Source organism: Chelon labrosus (genome assembly GCF_963514085.1).
Source record: "Chelon labrosus genome assembly, chromosome: 7".
Taxonomy (NCBI): domain Eukaryota; kingdom Metazoa; phylum Chordata; class Actinopteri; order Mugiliformes; family Mugilidae; genus Chelon; species Chelon labrosus.
The window spans coordinates 6615134-6635275 of NC_140343.1; the positions used below are offsets into that span (position 1 = coordinate 6615134).

The window sequence follows — 20142 nt, forward strand, 5'->3', positions numbered from 1 at the left end:
GACTTTAATAATATTTTAAATAGTCGATCCCTGTTTTTCTTATTCGTTATCAATCTCTCACCCATCATGCATCAGTGATATCTTGCAGATTCTCATCCCCTCCCCTCCTCCTCCTTCTTCTTGTGAGTATCTCTGGCCTGGAGTTGTGTGTTTCCTGTGGAGCTCTATACTACATCTGTTGTCGTGGTCTCATCAGCCTGCCCAGTCTTCCTGGCCTCCTGCAGTTATCCACTCCTACCTGAATGAACAATTCTCCAACCTGCCTGCATGATTCCTCTTACATTTTCAAACCGTCATGTAACATCATCAGTTTGTGTCATAAGATTCCACATGTTCGCTTTAGTCAGATATGTGTATCTATGACAGATGTATGTTTATCTGGCTGTTCTCTTCTCTCTCTTTCTTCTGTCTGTACCCGGCTGGCCTTAGGCAGATGGGTCCCTCCATATGAGCTGGGTTCTGCTCAAGGTTTCTTCCTGTTAAAGGGGAGTTTCTCCTGCCACCGTCTCCTTCAGGCTTGCTCTGGGGGTTTCAGGCCGGGTTGTGTAAAGCGTCTTGAGACGATTTGTATTGTTGTTGACGCTATATACATAAAATTGAAATTGAAATTTAGTCTGATGCATGGAATACAGTTGCATAAATAAGCAGGTGTACGTCACATCTTAACAACAGTCGGGTGAATGAGAAGAAGAAGAAGAAGGAGAAGACATTTTCTTTTAACTAATACATTTTAATAGAAAAAGATAAACAACCAAAATAATGAACATATACAAAAGGAAACTGCTTGGAGCATATTTACAGCACTCTGGTGTTTTGCTTTTTTTTATTTAAATTCAACATAAAACAGCAGGTCAGCTGATACTCACTAAACGATAGGTGTTTGTAATCGACAACCCAGGCCTACTCCCAGCAACACTGAGTCTAAAGATGTTAAATGGAGGAATAACACATCCAGAGTCCTGTACTGTTTTATTTCATGCAGCGCATGTGACACAGAGACAGCGGTGAGTTATCGTCAGTACTTTAAATTCCACCAACTACACCAAACAGGTAGCAGCAGCGACTCTAGGTTTCTCTGCTGAGGGTCTATAACGTCATCAAGTATTACAGGATTTGTTTGAGAGCCAACCATCAACCGTAACTCTATAAGAACTGATATATATATATATATATAGAAATACAGAGCGTCAGAAACAAGTGCTTGTACATAGCAACGCTCGGCAGGCTAAGACTTCAATGCACTTAAGTGGAACTAAGAATATGTGTTTTTTGTTTTTTTTTATTTATTAGACGTGAATGCATTATTAACACACACACACATGAGGTACTCAGACTTGGGCCCTATACAACAAGAGCGTTCCTATAGTGCAATTTAGGCTGAGCCAACAGCCCGCCGTGAATCTCGCATCAATCGTATTAATCTCAAATAATGCCCCCGACTTTTTAAACAGTTCTTCAACAAACAGGTTTAAATTGGTGAATGCGTTTGAGGCGTCGCTCAAATGAAATGAAGTTATCGATAAGCAAATAAAAACATTGTTAATTCAGGCTCCTATTGCTTCAAAGGCGTCGACTGCTCTCCTCTCAGACACAGTCACAACACTGAGCTCCTCAGACTGAGCTGAACCGTCTCTCTTGACCTTTTCTCTCTTGAGAGCAAGTGCAGAACCTCCTGAACTTCTCTCCGTCTCCCTGAAAGGCAGGAAGTCGTAACGGGGATAGCGGAGTCGAGGGGTCAGAGGTCATCTTTTGACCTTTGCGTCCTCCTTTATCTTCCAAATCATCAGCTCCATGCAGGCGGTCGCGTCTTCGCTGGAGTCGTGGCCCTCCACTGGAAGCACAGATTAAGAAAAACAAAGAGATTAAAAGATAAGATTTCTGATTTGACTGAAAAAGAGATGTCATTAATTGTAAATTTAAATTGGCACCTGCTTTACAAGCAATGCAGCTTGACCACAAACTGGAGATTTGGATTATTTATAGCTATTAGTTAATAGCGGCTAAAGAAGCTTTAACCAGGGATCAAGAGCAAAGCTCAAAGATCTGAGTAAAATGAACTTTAATTGAACTCAATCTGACAATATTTGAGTTTGACCCTAAAAACATGTATATTCTACTAGAATAAGTCAAGACGACACGACGGGATATTTGCAGTTAAAGTTATGTATATTATATCCAGAAGTTGGACTGCGCCAATTACAAACCTGGATTCATAGATTCTATATTTTTTAATGAGGGAGGAGACATGCACCGATCAGCCACAACATTAAAACCACTGACAGGAGAAGTGAATAACATCAACCATCTTGTGACAATTCAGTGTTCTGCTGGGAAACTTCTGGACCTGGTATTCATTCATGTGGATGTTACTTAGACATGTAGCACCCATCTAGACCAGACCAGACACCCCCACCCCATAGCAATGACACTCCCTGATGGCTTCAGTCTGACACAGGCACACGCACAAAAACGCTTTAGAAACAACTAAAAAAAAAAACATGAAGAACAGAACAAGGTGTTGACCTGGCCTCCAAATTCACTAGATCCCAAAATGATCAAGTATCTGTGGGATGATCCACAGAGGCCCCTCCCCTCAAAGGCCCCCCACTAACAACATTCTGTTGCCAGACACCACAGGACACCCTGAGAAGGCCCATGTCCATTCTCTGATGAGTCACAACTGTTTTGGAGGCACAAGGGAGACCTACACAATATTAGGAAGGTGGTCATAATGTTATGCCTGATCGGCGAATAATATAACGAACATTACCGCCATCTCTCAACTTAACCAGCAAATGATATCTCTTTAAACGGACTTCTTTAAGACAGTAATGTTACCGCAAAACCAGTTTTAAACTCAAAGAATTTTTCTTCTGTGTCAAAACCTGCCGCCTTCATTACCCATAATGCAACTTGGCCTCTAACAGGAGATTTGAAGTGATTAAGCGGAGATGAGGAACGAGACAGGAACAGGAAGAATACACAACAAACAGCAGCTAAGATTGTTTTCTAAAGGGTCAGATGCATCTTGAGGAATGTAATTACTACTCTGAAAGTCATTATGATTAACGGCAGGTCAAACTAGATTTAAACATTTCATGTAATAAGCAGCGATGTCTCTCTTAAAGCCTTGAGGAGTTTCAGTAAACTACAATTGAAAAGGTTTCATTAGCGACATCTGCTGGTTAAAAATATATATATATAAAAAAACAAAGCTGAAACAGTTACTGGACTACATTTCATCAGCAGATGTAACGCTGACAAATTTACGAGCTTCCTGTGCCGCCCACACAAACACTCAAGCACTTATGAGTTTGGATTTATAGCTGTTTAGTTTAATTTAATTGCACCCTACTGGATTCACTGTGTTCAACTCTTCTTCTGTCAGAGCCACTGTTAGATTTCCTCGTCCTGATAACTCAATATTCTGCCTATTTTTAACACCTTTGACTGAAACTTAAACATAAATATCCTCTCCTATGGCCTGCACTATATTTCTCTTTTTGACCTTTGACCTTTTCTTAATAAAGTCTTGGCCTTGGTGGAGATCTCTAGCTGCTGTCAGCCTGTAAAGCCTTTTAAAACATTCAGTATCATACTCTAATTAATTTTAAATTGCTTGTAGTCCTGTGGAGGATTATGTACTAGGTCATTATACAGTACACTTCTGGTTCGTCCTGTACCGTTGGGACTAATCAGGCCTTAGTTTAAGCTTTTCAAACCGATTGAGCAGTGAGAGGTGAGAGGAATCAGTTAGCGAGACCAGAGCGTGAGAAGAAAAACAGAAATGACGAGAGTGAAGTTCAAAGAGCAAGGGAAATAACACTTCTAGTTTCCCGAAAGAGCTGCTTCCTTTTACGCAGCTGCTGAACGCACAGTATGTGCCAACTGGCTGATTGTTTTGGTCTCTGTGAAGCGTTCAAGCGCAACTTTCTGGTCCAGACACAGGCGACGTGAGGCAGCGACACAGTCAGGCCTTCATTCTCGGCAGCTCTGTGACATCAGTTTGTTGCGTTTGAACCATAAAGCCATAAGGAAACAAATGATCGAATGCTTTAATAGCACAATAGCATGTGCAGGATGTTTAAAGGGCTTATCTTAACAAACACACGGAATATAATGGATTATAAATACAATTAAAACAACTTATTCCAAAGCTTGTAAAACGCTTGCTGTGCCCTGATCTGATGTTTCTCACCGTTGTCCTGGATGATGCGTTTGAGGTGATCGGCCATCAGGTTCCTCAAGGCGCGTTTGTAGGGCAACCCGAGGCGGTGAGGAAACACGATGGCCGTGTCCACAACCGTGCTGTGGATGAGCTGAGGAACAGAGAGAGAAAATCACATCAAAGGGTTTTACATTTATTTAAAAGCACGACTCAATATTCAAGATTCAAGTCGAGTTTATTGTCACTTCCACAACATGTTTAAAAGTACTGGTTCTCTTAGTCCCACCGTGCTACATATACACTGACAATAACTACTATAACTGCAACTACTGCTGCACTACTCCACAATATATACCGATCAGGCATAACATTATGCCTTCCTACTATTGTGTAGGTCTCCCTTGTGCCTCCAAAACAGTTGTGACTCATCAGGGAATGGACATGGGCCTTCTGAGGGTGTCCTGTGGTGTCTTGCAACAGAATGTTGTTAGTGGGGGGGTCTCTGAGGGGAGGGGCCTCTGTGGATCATCCCACAGATACTTGATCAGTTTGGGATCTAGTGAATTTGGAGGCCAGGTCAACACCTTGTGCTGTTCTTAATGTTTTTTTTTAGTTGTTCCTAAAGTGTTTTTCTTTGTGTGTGTGTGTCTGTGTCAGGCTGCATCCTGCTGGGGATGGCTGCTGCCGTCAATGAGTGTCATTTCTATGGGGTGGGGGTGCCTGGTCTGGTCTAGGTGGGTGCTGCATGTCCAAGAAACATCCACGTGAATGAATGACAGGTCCAAAAGTTTCCCAGCAGAACAGTGAATTGTCACATTTACTTCTACTACTTCTACTACTGGGGAAGCTGTGGAGTAGGGACTGAGGGGTCCCAGGTTTGCATCCATGGCTGAGGTGCCCTGAGCAAGTATCTAACCCTCAAATTGCTCCCCGGTCGCAGTCCTTACAGACTGCTGCCCACTGTTCCAACTGTACACACTACTGTGTGAACAAATGGATGGGTCAAACAGCAGGAACTGACATTTCTCCATTGCAGGACAATTAATAAACTATTATTATTTACTTCTCCTGTCAGTGGTCATAATGTTGTGGTTGATTATTTCTGATTTTTTTTTGGTCTTCTAGTTAAATGTGTACCTTATTTTTTGTGTTCCATGATTAAACTGAGGTGTACTATTTTATATTAGAGCAAGTAAAAATATGTCTCACTCCATCTTGACTGTGCGGCACATTTCATGAACCAACGAATAATTTGCAACGCCGCGTCTCACCTTCAGAGCGAGGAGGTCGCTCTCCAGACTGTGACCGATGAGGATGGATTCGGCGCTGAACATGCTGAGCAGCACGGCCTGGACGTCCCTCAGAGTGATGGTGGCGCCCTCCAAGTCCTCCTCCGTCACGCCTGAAAACCTGTGAAACGCAGTCACGATACAATGCTGTTAATGTTTTTAAAGATCACGACCGCTCACTTAAAAACCCCTCAAGCTGAAACAGCGTTGTCTCACCGTGTGTTATAGTCGACCACTTTGCTTTCGGGTTTGACAAACGTGTCGTAGATGACTTTCATCTCGGAGTCGATGACCGTCACCCTCGTCAGCTCCAGGCCCTGCTTTGTGTAGCACTAAACGAGAAAAAACGAGTTTAAGAGTTTATTGTGCATTTAAATGATTCACTATTAAGACGTCTCTCTGACTCACCATTTCACAGTCCAAAGCAAACACGCCTCCATTTCCATCAGGAGGAAGAGATTTGCTGAATGTTGACACGTAGCCGTCTAACGACTCCTTACGCCCGTCCTGAACGTGTTGCTGTCAGGATACGAAATGCTTAAAGTCTACTTATACACGCACACAATAACAAAGGATGCAGAGTGACTCTACTCTAAGAAATGAGCTGAAATCTATTTCAGGACAAAATCAAACACATGTGCCTCAAACCAGCAAACAGAAACCTGCGGGTCAGTAGCTTTTATTATCTCGAGTCCTGGGTGATATGATGACAAGTAGCCAGCTCTAAGTTGCTAGCGTTAGCCTTTTCAGATGAGTGTGTAACGCAGTAGTACTTTTACTGAAGCACTTCCACACACTTGATGAACCGATGCTAGTTTGTTGCAACGACCTAATGGACTCCTCACCTGTCTACTCGGAGGCGTTCATGTTGTTATTGACACATGATCAGTGACTAGTCGATGTGATGCTTAAAGGGAAATGACCATTTCTTACAACCTGGACCTTATTTCTGGCATAAAATACGATCGTTTACTCACCCATGTAACTTTGGTGTCATTTAGAGTTGTTTGGATTATATAATGGGAGTGAATGGGGCACCGAAACGCAGCCTCTAAATAACACATTATCTGCCGCGAAACTCGTTCATTTCACCAATATTTTGTTATGATACGCTAGTGCTATTCAACGTTGAGTCTGGAGTTACCTGTTATCATCATCCAGGGTCTCTAGATTGACCTACTAACCTCTGACCTGGATGACGTCATCGCTGAGCGCCGCTTGTTTACCTGTAATTTGCTACTGCTAGTTTTTTGCAACATGGCTGAATATTTTTCCGATTCTGAGGTTGTGGATGACGACTTCGTTTATGATGGACGTCCTTACCGTTTTGAGCCAGAGTATACGTATGAGGAGCTCGTTGAAAGCAGGATGCGGAGGCAGAGAGAGGAACAGCTGGCCCAAGAACAACAAACCGCTGCACGTCCGCGAATAGATAACGGGTAACTTTGGACTCAACGTTGAATAGCACTAGCGTATCATAACAAAATATTGGTGAAATGAACGAGTTTCGCAGCAGATAATGCGTCATTTAGAGGCTGCGTTTCGGTGCCCCAGTCACTCCCACTATATGGATATACGCGGATCTAAATATCGTCCAAACTACTCCAAATGACACCAAAGTTATATGGGTGAGTAAACGATCGTATTTTATGCCAGAAATAAGGTCCAGGTTGAAAAAAAAAAAAAACGGTAACTCCCCTTTAAAGCCTCAAAGCACAGCAGTGACTTGTCTGTACAACCACAAGTATATACACAACGTGAGATATGCACATACCGTCTCTTTAAGAAGTTAAATAAAGCACTGCTGTTTGCTACAGCTGTTTGCAGACTGTGACTTTTTCTTCACACTACTCAAAGAGAAAACATTCTTGTGCATTGTCATTTTATACCGCAACCATGTTCTGATAATACCTTGGCAGTTTGGCAACCTGGAGCGCCGACGGCTGCGGCACAGCAGCTGTAGTTGGTCTCCCAGCCTCCGGCAACTAACAGGACAGAAGACGTAAAGGATCAGGTCAGACTTGTAGATGTGTAGTGCCGATGTGTTTATCAACCAGTCCCACTAGATAAATGTACCTTTGTGTCTGCGTAAACGTCCCCAGTGAAAGCTGCATTCCTCTTTCCGTAGACAGTTGCCGTTGACGTTGATCTTATACTCTGCACCGCATCGACAGCATACCTTAGAGAACGCTGCAGAAACATCGGAGAGACCTTCAGCGGGAAAATCTGAAGTGTTTACTGAAAACAGACGCTAATAAAGGATTATCAGTGTTGAGACTGGAGCAGGATCACTCTGTTACTCACGGTCTGTGACGGCCTTTTTCTCCGGGAGGTTGTAGATGATGGCCTTACCCGAACACTCGGGGTTCGTCCTCGGGTAGCCGTGCTCCTGCAGCTGCTCCTCGGTCATCAGATACGCCTTCAGCTTCCTGTACAGTGTGACTCCTACGGGGGGACACAGAAACCTAAATGTTTGTTTCTACAGCGCAGTGACCTGCAGGTACACACTGACAACATCAGCTTCGATAATCTACTTGTTTTAATAGTCGGTTTCATGGCAACAAAGCAAAATAATTACTTACTGTATAAAAGATTGAGTCTTGAAATTACTTGTACTGTTTGACCTCGAAGATTTAAAGAACTATTTCATAATCAATTAATCATCCGGTTTATGAAACATCTAAATATTTCTAAGAGATCACAAATTCCTTTTTTTTTTTTGAGTCCAAAATCAAAGGATATAAATGTTCATAAGATTTAAGATGAGACTTTCTGGAAAGAGTTTTTATGCAGCGAATGAAACACGCATTTCCTTATTTTTGTGTTATTCATTCTTGGACTTCAGTCGCTTGATCTTCCCATGACCTCTGTTTCTTTTATTGCATCTTTTAAGTCAGAGTAATTAACTGCAAATACTGTGTTTGTTCCAATTATTAATAGTATGTGAAATAAAAATAAAACTGCCTATACATAGAAACGTGCTTAAATAATTTTTTATTAGACGTTCCCCTTTTCTTTTTTCAGTTACTCATGATATTAAACATGTCCTGAAGCTGCTTTTACTTGACAAACTTCCTTAGTAAAGAGTCTTATAAACTCGTCCCCTCTGGCATCAAGTCATGGGGCAGGTATTTGGCTGTAAACAGAACCTGCAGGACGTCACATGTCGACTTGAAAAGCCTCACTGTTACTGTAAAAACACTGCCTCAACATTCACATCTAGGAGCGAACAAAAGTCCACACGTCTCTACTCGAAACACAGACTCTCCGTTTGTTTCTTCCTTCTTCTTGTTTTCAAAGGTGAAAGATAAAATCAGATTTCGCTGTTTTCATCTGATGACTGAAGGAAAACAAATCGAGGGAAACGTCAGAATGACGTAAAAACAAAAAGTTCCAGAGAAACAGAACATGACCCTTCATGTGATCGAGGTCGTCAGTGCAGAATTAACAGGAACAAATGCAAAACCCTCACCGCTGAGTTTCTCCTCCTGCTGTTTGCCCATCCTGTTGACCGTGAAGCTGGTTGTGGCGGCGAGACGACCGCCCAGGACGTCCTCGTGGGACTGTGCCCTCCGTTTAGCTACTGACCCCGGGGTCTCTGCAGAAAACACGTACACGGACGTGAGCCACAGTATTTCTAGGTTGGGAAAATGATTAACATACTGCAGTGCAACATACAGGCTAAACTCTGGACGTACACCGAACAGGCATAACATTATGACCACCTTCCTAATATTGTCTCCCTTGTGCCTCTAAAACAGTTGTGACTCATCAGAGAATGGACATGGGCCCTCTGAGGGTGTCCTGTGGTGTCTGGTAACAGGATGTTGTTAGTGGGGGGGGGGTCTTTGAGGGGAGGGGCCTCTGTGGATCATCCCACAGATACTTGATCAGTTTGGGTTCTAGTGAATCTGGAGGCCAGGTCAACACCTTGTGCTGTTCTTCATGTTTTAGTTGTTCCTAAAGTGTTTTTGTGTCTGTGTCAGGCTGCATCCTGCTGGGGATGGCTGCTGCCATCAAGGAGTGTCATTGCTATGGGGTAGGGGTGCCTGGTCTGGTCTAGGTGGGTGCTACATGTCCAAGTAACATCCACATGAATGAATGCCAGGTCTAAAAGTTTCCCAGCAGAACACTGAATTGTCACAAGGTGGTCAACGTTATTCACTTCTCCTGTCAGTGGTCATAATGTTGTGGCACAATATTAAAACCAACACCTCTGTGATTCATGAAGACCTGACCCATCAAACCAGGACTCCTTCTTCCATCGCTCCATGGTCCAGTTCTAACATGTCCATTGTCGGAGCTTTCATCAGAGGTCAGGGGTCAAGGACACCCTGACTGGTGTCTGCAGCTACACAGCCCCAAACTAAACAAACTGTGAAGCAAAGTGTAGTCTGACACCTGTTTATCAAAACTAGCATTAACTTGATACGGTGCTATGATCAGACTAGTCATTCACTTGACTAGTCATAATGTTGTGGCTGGTGCAGGGACCGAGGTGACGTACTGGCGACGGGCGACGGACGCGAGCTGCTCTTGTTCCGGAGCTTCTTCAGCGTGTTGACAGCTACGTTGAGGTAGATGTTCTTGCTGCTGCTGCGGTCATACACCAGCTTCTCCTCATCCAGGCCCTGAAACGAGAACCACACTCAAACTTCTTCTACCGGACGACGACGACAAATACGAGAAGTGGATTATTTTTAATATTCTAATTTGGTTCATGAAACAAAGATGTAGTTCATACCATCTGGAAGGCCTCGTCCTCTGACGGGCAAAATTTGACACATTCGTCTATGAAGGCGTTGAGGTAGCGCTGGCGGACGTTGGTGGGAACTTTGGCTCCGAACTCGGTGGGGATGACAGGGCGCCTCATTGAAGTACTCTGAAAACATCGAAATATTATAGAAACGGAGGATTCCTCTTTAAACATCCAGGGAATTTCCAGCTCTCGATACCTTTAAGGTGGGCGTGTGCGCCACCCTCTTCTGCGCGACAGTAGATGCGGTCTTGGACAAAATGCCGGCTGTGGTTTGGGCCTTGACGCCCAGATGCGCCTGGCTGGGGGACAACACTCGACCGGCAGCTGCTTTCACATCTGTAGGACCTAGTCAGACGAGCACACGTAAACATGACTCCGGCCTTTAAAGCAAATGTTTCAAAACAGCACTTTAATCGGAGCGGCGGGGCGCTCGTACTTGTTTTTGAGGATGACGTCTGTGGGCTGGGACGGTGCGCTATTCTCTTCCTCTCTCCGGAAAAGCCGGAGCTCGAGCTCTGTGAGGCGGCTTTGACCGAAGCAGAGAGCTGAGTGGCTTGTTGCTGAGCCATCTGCATTCGCTGATAGCAGACCTCCTGAGCGGTGAGTCTCTTGTACGGACGCACCGCTGACTTAGGGGGAGCATCAGACTGAAAATGAAAACAGGAAGTTTAATTTATAAACAATGAAAGTGAAAAGACAGGTCAGATCCAGCGTGGCACGCATCCAACTGTCCCCATTTTATTTTTCAATTAATAACCATATTAAATATGCCTTTAACTGTCAAGTATTTGCTGTTTAATTAAACGAAAACCCCAGAGGATGTCAAACTAAACAGTCCTTTCAGCAACACTAAAGTCTTATAAACTCGTCCTCTCGGGCATCAGGTCACGGGGCAGGTGGTTTGGCTGTAAACACAACCTGCAGGACATCACATGTCGACTTGAACAGCTTCACTGTTACTGTAAAAACTGCCTCAACATCACATCAGAGAGCGTCGCTGTTTATTTGCCCGGTTTTCACTGATGGTGCATCTGAAGCTAATTGGCTCGCCGCCACCCCCGTGGAAACGCTGACAGCTGGTTTGTTTACCGCAGTCGGGCTGACTGGAAAACCCCCACGGCCTCTGACTGACATATTTTCATATCATAATTTCGCCTCTTTACTTCCTTGTTTATTGTAGCAGCCTCTTGCTGTGAGCTTCCGGACGTCCCTCCAGTACCGAAATACAGATTCTGTTGAAACTGGAGGGGATTTTACTGTCACCCCCTTGACCTGCTTTTCTCTCCCATGCGTGAAACTACACAGCCAGTAGTTACTGGCATCACTGGGTGCAACTTTGGTCAGATGTTTTAGTTTCCTGTGCAGCTTTCATTGTATTATTAGAGCAAATCTGACAGAAAATTTATTAAAATATGTCTCTAAACATATCCTGTGACAATACTTGTCTCCTGTGATTCTCTGGAGTTTTGGTGCACTGGACTTTACTTATTGATGATTTAACGTGTTCATCATGTCAGTAAAGGAAGCATCTGCAACATAACTGAAGCCGTTAAATAGGTGCAGTCGTATAAAAGGTGTAACATTTACTTCTGAGGTGTAGAGGGGTGGAGGCAGAAAGCAGCTGAGCCTTGAAATTATCTCTGGGAATGACGTCAGTAAATTTGAGTAACACGCCACTCAGACGCGTGACGGTCATTTCTAAATCACATGACGTCGACAGTTGGACTCAGATAAACTTTATTGATCCACAAGGGAAATTGTTTGGTCAGCGTAGCTTAGTTGCACTTAGTTGAACTCTTAAGAACAACAAGTAAAAGAAAGATTAAATAAAATAAAATATGTAAAAATATAAAATCTAGTAAAATAAATTAAAAAGAGTATAAGCAAAAAAATTTACAGAATTTGCATATGAACAAACGTACAAGAAATAGAGACGGAAGAATATATATTATATACACAGGAATGGTGCAATAGTTAACTCTAATCCTGTGTGAATAAGGCTACAAACAAAGGTTTACTCCAGCGATGCCCTCCCGAGGGAGAATTTACAAACTACCTGTCTGTATTTAAGTCAGCTCCACCTTCACCGATGTGACGAACACGTGAATGGACCGCTAAATAAAATCCAACACATCAAAACACACTGCTGCGTACGTCATCCATCCCATCACCCTTCAAGATTTCATTAATTCATTCATTCATTCATTCATCTTCTGTAACCGCTTGTTCCTGTGTTAAAGGTCGCGGGGAGTGCTGGAGCCTATCCCAGCTGTCAGACAACCATTCACACTCTCACCTACAGCCAATTTAGAATCACCAGTCGACCTAATGAGCATGTCTTTGGACGGTGGAAGGATGCCGGAGAGAACCCACGCAGACACAGGGAGAACATGCAAACTCCACACAGAAAGGCCCCAGTCGGCCTGAATTAGAACCCGGGACCTTCATTCTGTGAGGCATCAGTGCTAACCACCTCTTCACTGTGCCGCCCCCTTCAAGATTTCGTACTGGGTCTTTCTGTGAATGGGTCTACATGCTACGCTGCGGCATCTTGAGGTTTTTCACCCCAACAGATGTCCAAACTTTGATTTACAACGCAGCCTTCGCAATTCTCGAGTGAAAAGAGGCAGAAAATGAAACAAAGCTCTAAAATCGCACCCACAGGACCTATGTGTTAGGAGAAATATCATTTCACCTTTAAAAATTACAGACAAGGCCATCTCACGTGGGATTAAAATCACAGATGACTCACTCTGAAAACTTGTTTAACAGAAAGTGAGCTGCAAATTAAGGTTTTTGACGATTAACTGACAGCTGTAACGTTGCGCGTGCACCTCTTTACTTTGTTTTGTTCATTTGTGGTATTTTTGAAGGGCAGATGTACTATTGCCCGACAAAGTAAAGTGATCTGACTCCTCACTGTGAGCTTGTATGACAGAAAAAAAAGTCAAGGCGACAAACTTACATTTCCTTTGGCAACAAAATGGGAGACTCTCTTCTTTTGACCGGGGAAGAGAGTGGTTAAAGTGCTCTCTGTGCCTTTCTCCTCCTCTGAATCCCTGCAAGGCTGAGAGGGAACAACATGGCCCGTTTATTCACTATCCACATAGAGACATTAGTGAAAGTTATCTGGTGATTAAAAAAGACATACCTGCTTGGCTTGCCTTCCCTTGTCTTCCCTCTTGACATCTTTGGATTCATTGAAGATCCTCAAACACTCCTCCATCGGGTCAGAGTCAAAGTCCAGATCATCCTGGAAAGCGGAGAGGTCGATTTGAACGCTGTCGACCTCGTCCCTCTCCTCCAGGCCACGGTCGCCCTCGTCCTCTGAGGACGACGGGGTCCGCTCCGACGCTTTCCTCTTGTTCAACAGTCCCCTCTTTAAAGCGTCGGCCGATTTCCTGACCAGAACCTCCTCTGCTTCGTCCTCGTAATCCTCTTCCATCGGCTCGGCCTCGTCGGGGCTCTCGTCTCCAAACAGATCCGCATGGCTCAGGCTCTGCCGTTTGTCCTGAAGTCTCTTCCCATTCGAGGAGCTGATGTGCTGCTTCGCTTTATCTTTACTGTTTGCCGAGCTCCCTTTACTACTACCACTACTACTACTAGAACTGCTTTTACTGGATTTCTTCAAGTCTTTTTTACTGCCATCAAGTTTACCATTTTTGTGATGGCGGTCTTTATTTTTGCCGTGCTCTTTTTCTCTGTCCGATGTTTTTGGTTTCTTGCTTTCCCTTGAACCATTTTCTGCCTCTTTATCTTGTTTGCCTGAGTCTGTTTTAACTTTTTCCACATCTCTGATCTTACCATCGCCCCGCTTCTCGTCTCTGCCTTCCCTCTGAACTTTATCTGATGTTTTAACCTTTACCGTGTTTTTCCTGTCATCTTTCTTTCCATGACTCTTATTCTCCTTCTTTGCAGAGTCCTGGTTTGAGCTCTTTATTGACCCTTTGTCTTTACTGCTGCTACTGCTACCGCTTTTACAGCTCGGCGATTTGTTTTGTTCCTTTTCAAGCTTATGCGCTTTCTCGGGTTTGACGCTTTTCTCGAGACTACTTCGACTCGCCGCCTTCTTTTTCTCAAAGCTGTCCTTCTGTTTAACGTTTTCCTGGGTATCCGAGTCCTCTTTATTCCTCTGTGTCAGAGCACCTGACAATCTTTCAGTTCTATCCTTCCTTTCGCTGCCAAAAGCATCTCCAGCCGACCCGTTGTTGCCTTTCCTCTGCTGGAGGTTACTGAGCGACGTGGGTCGATACTCGGTTCCAGAGCTCTCCTCGTCAGAGTCAGAGATGGTGTACTTTTTTGTGTCTACGCTCTGCTGCCGGGGCTTTTTCACAGCTACAACATACTCCTCATCGGACACGTCAGACCCTAGACGTTTGTGCGCCTTGCTACCTTCTGTCCTAACAGGTCGGGCAACAACGCCTCTCTTGCTTTTCAACGCGATTCCAGCCGAGTAATTGGACAGAGGGTCATACTCCATGTCTGTAGATGGTCTAGAGTTGTCAACTGTGTATTTGCACTTGGAGGAAGATGTGCTGTTTGAGTACTTTTGGCCAGGGGCAGGAGAGGGGAGTTGGTTTGAATGTGTCCGAGACGAAGGCTTTTTTAGCGACATAGGAACATATTCCATTGAGTTACTGTGGTGCCCCTGATTGTCTGAATCCAACGTGTACTTGCTGCACCCAGGAGTGGGATTGTACCCTCCCGATGTGATTTGATAACTCCCAGGATCGTAGGCCATGTGTGAAGCCGCCGCCGCCGCTTTACTTTTAACAGCCGCAGGCGCCGACGAACCGGCGCTCTTGCTGGGTTTGTACGGTTCGTCCCCAATCCGCGAGAGCTTCCTCCTCTCCTTCTCCACCTCACTGCGGACCTCCTCGATGGCTTTGTTGACCAGCTCCAAAGCGCCGTTGAGGTCTCCCGAGTCCTCATTCTTTTCATTCTGCTGCTCCTGGGGTCGCACTACTTCTGGGTTGAAGGGATCGTAACCTTGTTCTGGAGGAACGGAGGACAAACAGTCTTAATAAATCTGAACGCCATCTTAACTCTAACTAACTTACTAGCCGTTTTAGAGTTGAAGGAATCTGTCCAACCCCAAATATCAAACATGATGAATCCCACTAGAAACACTTCTTTCTTAGTTAATCATAACAACAGGCCTGACCACTCAGCCCCTGTCCTATTAGTCCATTAACTGTTCTACGAAGGAAGGAAGTCATTCCACAGATTGGAATTTTGTGGGAAAATAAATCACACAGGCAGACAGATATCCTTGCTAGAAAAATCCGAAGTGCTCAATCACTATTTTTACCAATAGCACAAGGTCTTCCTCTGCATATATAGTTAGCAATAGAAGGTAGAAAAGTTTACTTTTGTTTTAAACTCAAGGGGAAGCCCAAAACATTGACACTACATTCTGAATACTTAAGACGTGCATATGATATAAGGCATGTAACGGAAGTGAGTACATCCCCGTGCCATATCACTTAAATGTCAAATGATTGTTTCACCTCTCAATAACTGGATTATTTCCATTAACAAGTATTTCCTCTTACAACCAATAAAAACCAAAAGACAATACTGAAAATAAAGTACAGACTAAACTCAACAAAAGGGATGCAAGTTAGAAAACACGAGATCGCTAAAACAAAACTGAGCACACAAAAAAAATTACCAGAGGCAAAATCTGACTGTTAATCTTCACTTAAAACGGAACATAATACTGATTAACTGGGATCAATTACAGCTGCAGCAGTGATCAAGAGCCACAGTACAAACAATCTGAGCTGCAGCGGCTTTCTCCTAAATTACAACAAGGACGGGGGACTGCTGGCACAATCTAGCTCTGAAACCAAGATGGGGAAATGCTTCAGAATTGGCACATAAATTATCGAATGAAATCGCAGTTTCTATCTTACAGTAAAAGGGACATTGGTTAATAGCAACCTCTGTAGACAGCATTCAAGAAAAAAATAAATAAACTTTACTTGCTCTTTGGCTTAAAATTGCAAAATTAAACTTTGCCCCAGAACATGAAATCATCATGTCTGATGAAACTGAAGCACATTCTGACACCAAGGTAAATTTGTTCAGCGTCCAGCATGCTTTGCAGATAACCTGCAGGACTATTACATTGAGCACATATTACCAACAGTGAAGCACACAAAAAAGGGAGCGCGATGATAATCGACCGCATGAATGCAAGAGGTGTTGGGGCAATTGCATTTATAGAAGGTGCCTGTGGATATATCAAGACACCATCTGACGCCCAGTCACAAGAAGTGTGGCAAAAGAGGAATATTCCAACATGATAGCGGCGTAAATCTCACGGCTAAAATCAGAGTTTCTAGAGAAGAAGAATGATCTGACCTAGTATGATGCCTGACATTTGAGGGCTGTGTTTTAAATAAAGTAAACAGAACCTGTAAGTTTTTAAATTGTACATGAGAGAAAACACCTCACCGATCAACTCAGACATGATGCAGTTACCTTAAGGTGCTAAAAATTCTTAATCACTTTCATTTAGGGGATATTACACAGGGATGCACTCTTTTGTAAACTGCATAATGTGTGCACCTGTGAAATATTCAGAGGATGTGCGGAGGAGTTAGAGGAGACACAGAGAACACGATGGAATGAGTTACGTTATTATCCAACTAAAATTTGTCTCAGGGTTTGAGACTACATGTTAGTGATTAATCAATAATAAAAATATTTATTAGTTACATTCTCTAAGGGATAGAAAAAGTCTGTATTTAATGCAGCCTAAAAAATTGCTTTGTGCAGACATGTTTGCTCCTCACTTAGCTCCATAACCTCAAATACTATTGTTTCCTTGCTTTACTTGTACTTTTTAAACAAAAAATAGTTACCATTGATGTTGGTATACACACTATCTGTCTGCTATCATATCCTATCCACATTATCTATCTGCTATCCTATTTTTAAGCATCACTTTGTGCACATATCCATGCAGTAGTCTCCTTTATGTTCCTAATGCTACAGTATGCATCTGTTGTTGTTACTCGACCACTAATTTCCCTTGTGGTACTATTTTTGTATTTCCTCGTCGTTCACAGTAACCAGTGGGATATTAAACATGCAAAGTGCATCATTTTGCATAACGCAGCTAACGGTAACACAACTCCACTTTACACCGTTTTGTTTTCTTTTGTTTTGTCTGCCAGTCTCCAGCTCTGTGTGCAGTTTCAGCCCACGGCGCCGACTCTGCGGCCACGCCAACGTATTCAAATCAATTCTGAACTTGACAAACTAATACTAAGCACCTTTCTGTGCGGAGTGGACGTCTCTTTGCTTTTTAACATCCGCCGGTGCTCCGTAGGACGACCGTCTCTGCTGGCAGTGCCTGAAGTGACAGTACGGTCTGTTACACCCATTTCTGCTGCCTTTGCCCTCGCTGTACTCCGCGTAAAACGGGCAGTCAATCCCTCGGAAGAAGCCGGTGGATCTTAACATTATCTCCAGATGTTCCTCTCATGCCCGCATGAACGCACTCGGCCTTCTTCTCCGCCTAGTTTTTATTTTAGTTTTTCAATTCGTAACGCAAGAGCCTGTGGGAGCGACGGAACAATAACAACGTCCCTACGGCGCCATGTTGGATTGGTTCGGGAGGAGCGAAATCTCGCGAGAAGTTACACTCGACGCACGCCATGACGTATTACGCATAGCAAACGGTTAACGGTCCGTGTAGTGGTTTGGCTTTTAACCTTTCTGCTCCCAAAACTCTTAGTTTGCTTAAATATTTCTACCTAGAAACCATTTTGAACCTCAGGTGTGTATTTATCCGTTAATTATGAAAGTGTTGCAAGAAAATTTGCGTTTGATTTTATTCACGTTCATCCCCTCCAATTAGCATAAACACCTGTCAGCGCTCTCCACAGGTTAAAATGTGATTTTAAAGTAAAGTCAAGTAAAGGAGACAAAAGTTTTAACATGTTTGAGTTTATTTCACAGGAGTCCCGAGATGAGTCTTGGATACGGTCTTCGGCCTGGAAAGGAAAGCAGGTAGAGGCATTTCACTACAAACATTTTCATTTGTGGCTGCGTCCCACTTTACTTTTTGTTGTTGTGCATCGAGGTTCAGTCATAGCTTAGTGGAAATATTTTAATGGAGTCTATCCATCAGTAATATACTTTTTTTTGTTCTACAGTGGCAATTTAAAATGTTTTAGCTCATTTTCCTTCATGCATAGTTAACATAAATACACTTTCCTGTAACGACGGACTTGAAAGCACACATTTACACATGTCAGAGTACTTACTAAATCGCAAATTAACGTAAATTTACATAAAGTTAGAGATTATTTAGATATTTTAATTAGCAGCCTTTTGTTTTTAAATCCCAAACCTTCTTATGAAGGCTTTCTAAATCGCTCCTCAGTGGTGATACCTACCTGCAGCTCGATTCGCAAATTGCCAACTTACACACGTGCTCAGGCTTTTTGAGTCCTTCCACGACACAGACACGTGATCCAATTATGTCCACTTCCGGGTTTCCCCTCCAGGTGTGCAGGGCAGGTCATCAGAGCTGGTGAACGTGTTCCTGCACAGTCCCTTTTCATTTCTATTTCTTGTCAGTTCTTCTACACTTTACAGTTTAATCTTGGAAAAACAAATTATCATGTTCTTATAGTTTGGTTTCATGTGCATATATCAACAAATTAGGAGAGGTGAAATCCCAGTTTTATGGATAGTGAGTATTATGAAAATGTTTTTAGAGAATTATGAATACTCAGGTAATTGCACAGTTTCATTAGCGAGAAATACGGGTGTAAATAATATAATTAATGATGACAGCTGTGCTTTCCTGACAGGTTAAAGGCGTCTACTGTAAGAAAGATACATTTATGTTTTAAATTAATTATTGTATTTGCCTCATGCCTGCCTGTAGTGCGTGGATGCTGACGTACTGTCGTGTTTTCTCAGGCATGCATGGCTCGCGTAGCACTGATCCCGCTGAAAGATGAGAAGCGACGGAAAGTCAGGTAACTACATTGCTTTATTATTTATTGTCATTTATTAATTTAAAAGCTGATGTCACGACACTGTAAATGAAGAATGAGTTTCACATTCAACCTCTAGTTGCTTGTTACAGCAGATGAACTGGCTCAAATCTGCCTCACGCTATGACGCCTGCAGGAACATCTCAGGTCGAGTGGATTTTAAATTGCTGGGTCCTGTATGAATATTTTGCGGCAAAAGTAAATGGCATTAAAAACAAACCTCAAAACACAAAACCGTTCATTCCAAAATGTGTAAAAATCTTTAATTCAAACTTAATTTTCATATGTCTGTTCTGCCACATACAGAATACACGCTCTATGTTATGCACACAAGAAAAACTGAGAAAATATTCCTATTTTCTAAACAACTTTCTGCATAGAAATAGAGTTCCCTTGATCCTCTTCACATCTGAGGCTTATCTCATGACTAGAAATCCCATGATCTGCTGCTCACACAAGGTTGACCTGCCCCAGTTTTATATAATGACTGATGTCTAAAAAGTCTTTTATTTATTGACTTAGGATATAATCTAATATATATTTACTGCATGGCATATCATAAACTATAAATACCAAGAGGATACATTTCAGTTTAATCTTGTCGTCTTCTCGCTTGAGTTTGAACTTTTCCAGCAGAGGGAGACAAACTCCTGCTCTAGTTTCTCATGGATCACACCACACGCTCACTGGTCTCTGTACAGAAAACACACTGCTGTTGCATCATTTAATTTCCGCTGCCCCTGTGACGTCTGTGAAGCTGAAATTGAAGTTATGCAACAAAGAGGCCTCAGCGGCTGCCTGTGTCTGTGCGCTTTGAACTTTGTCAGAAACCTTGTACCTCCCGTGTAAAGAGCAGCAAAAACACATGCAAGGGAAAAACTGCAGCCTTGTCATGATAGATAC

The 20142-nt window shown here is 43.1% G+C and overlaps 1 protein-coding gene across 1 annotated transcript; it reads right to left on the bottom strand.

Annotated features, from left to right (window-relative positions):
- Nucleotides 1-720: 720 nt before the first annotated feature.
- rexo1 (REX1, RNA exonuclease 1 homolog) lies at nt 721-17944 on the bottom strand. The gene is made up of 16 exons (XM_084547524.1): nt 17503-17944; nt 13368-15211; nt 13182-13283; nt 10653-10863; nt 10413-10561; nt 10202-10339; nt 9965-10088; nt 8930-9055; nt 7762-7902; nt 7534-7647; nt 7369-7442; nt 5866-5976; nt 5674-5789; nt 5440-5578; nt 4199-4319; nt 721-1831 (listed from the first exon to the last, which is right to left on the bottom strand). Exons 1-16 carry the CDS (start codon nt 17690-17692, stop codon nt 1743-1745), a joined length of 3789 nt encoding a protein of 1262 aa, XP_084403650.1. The 5' UTR covers nt 17693-17944; the 3' UTR covers nt 721-1742.
- Between the last annotated feature and the right edge of the window lie 2198 nt (nt 17945-20142).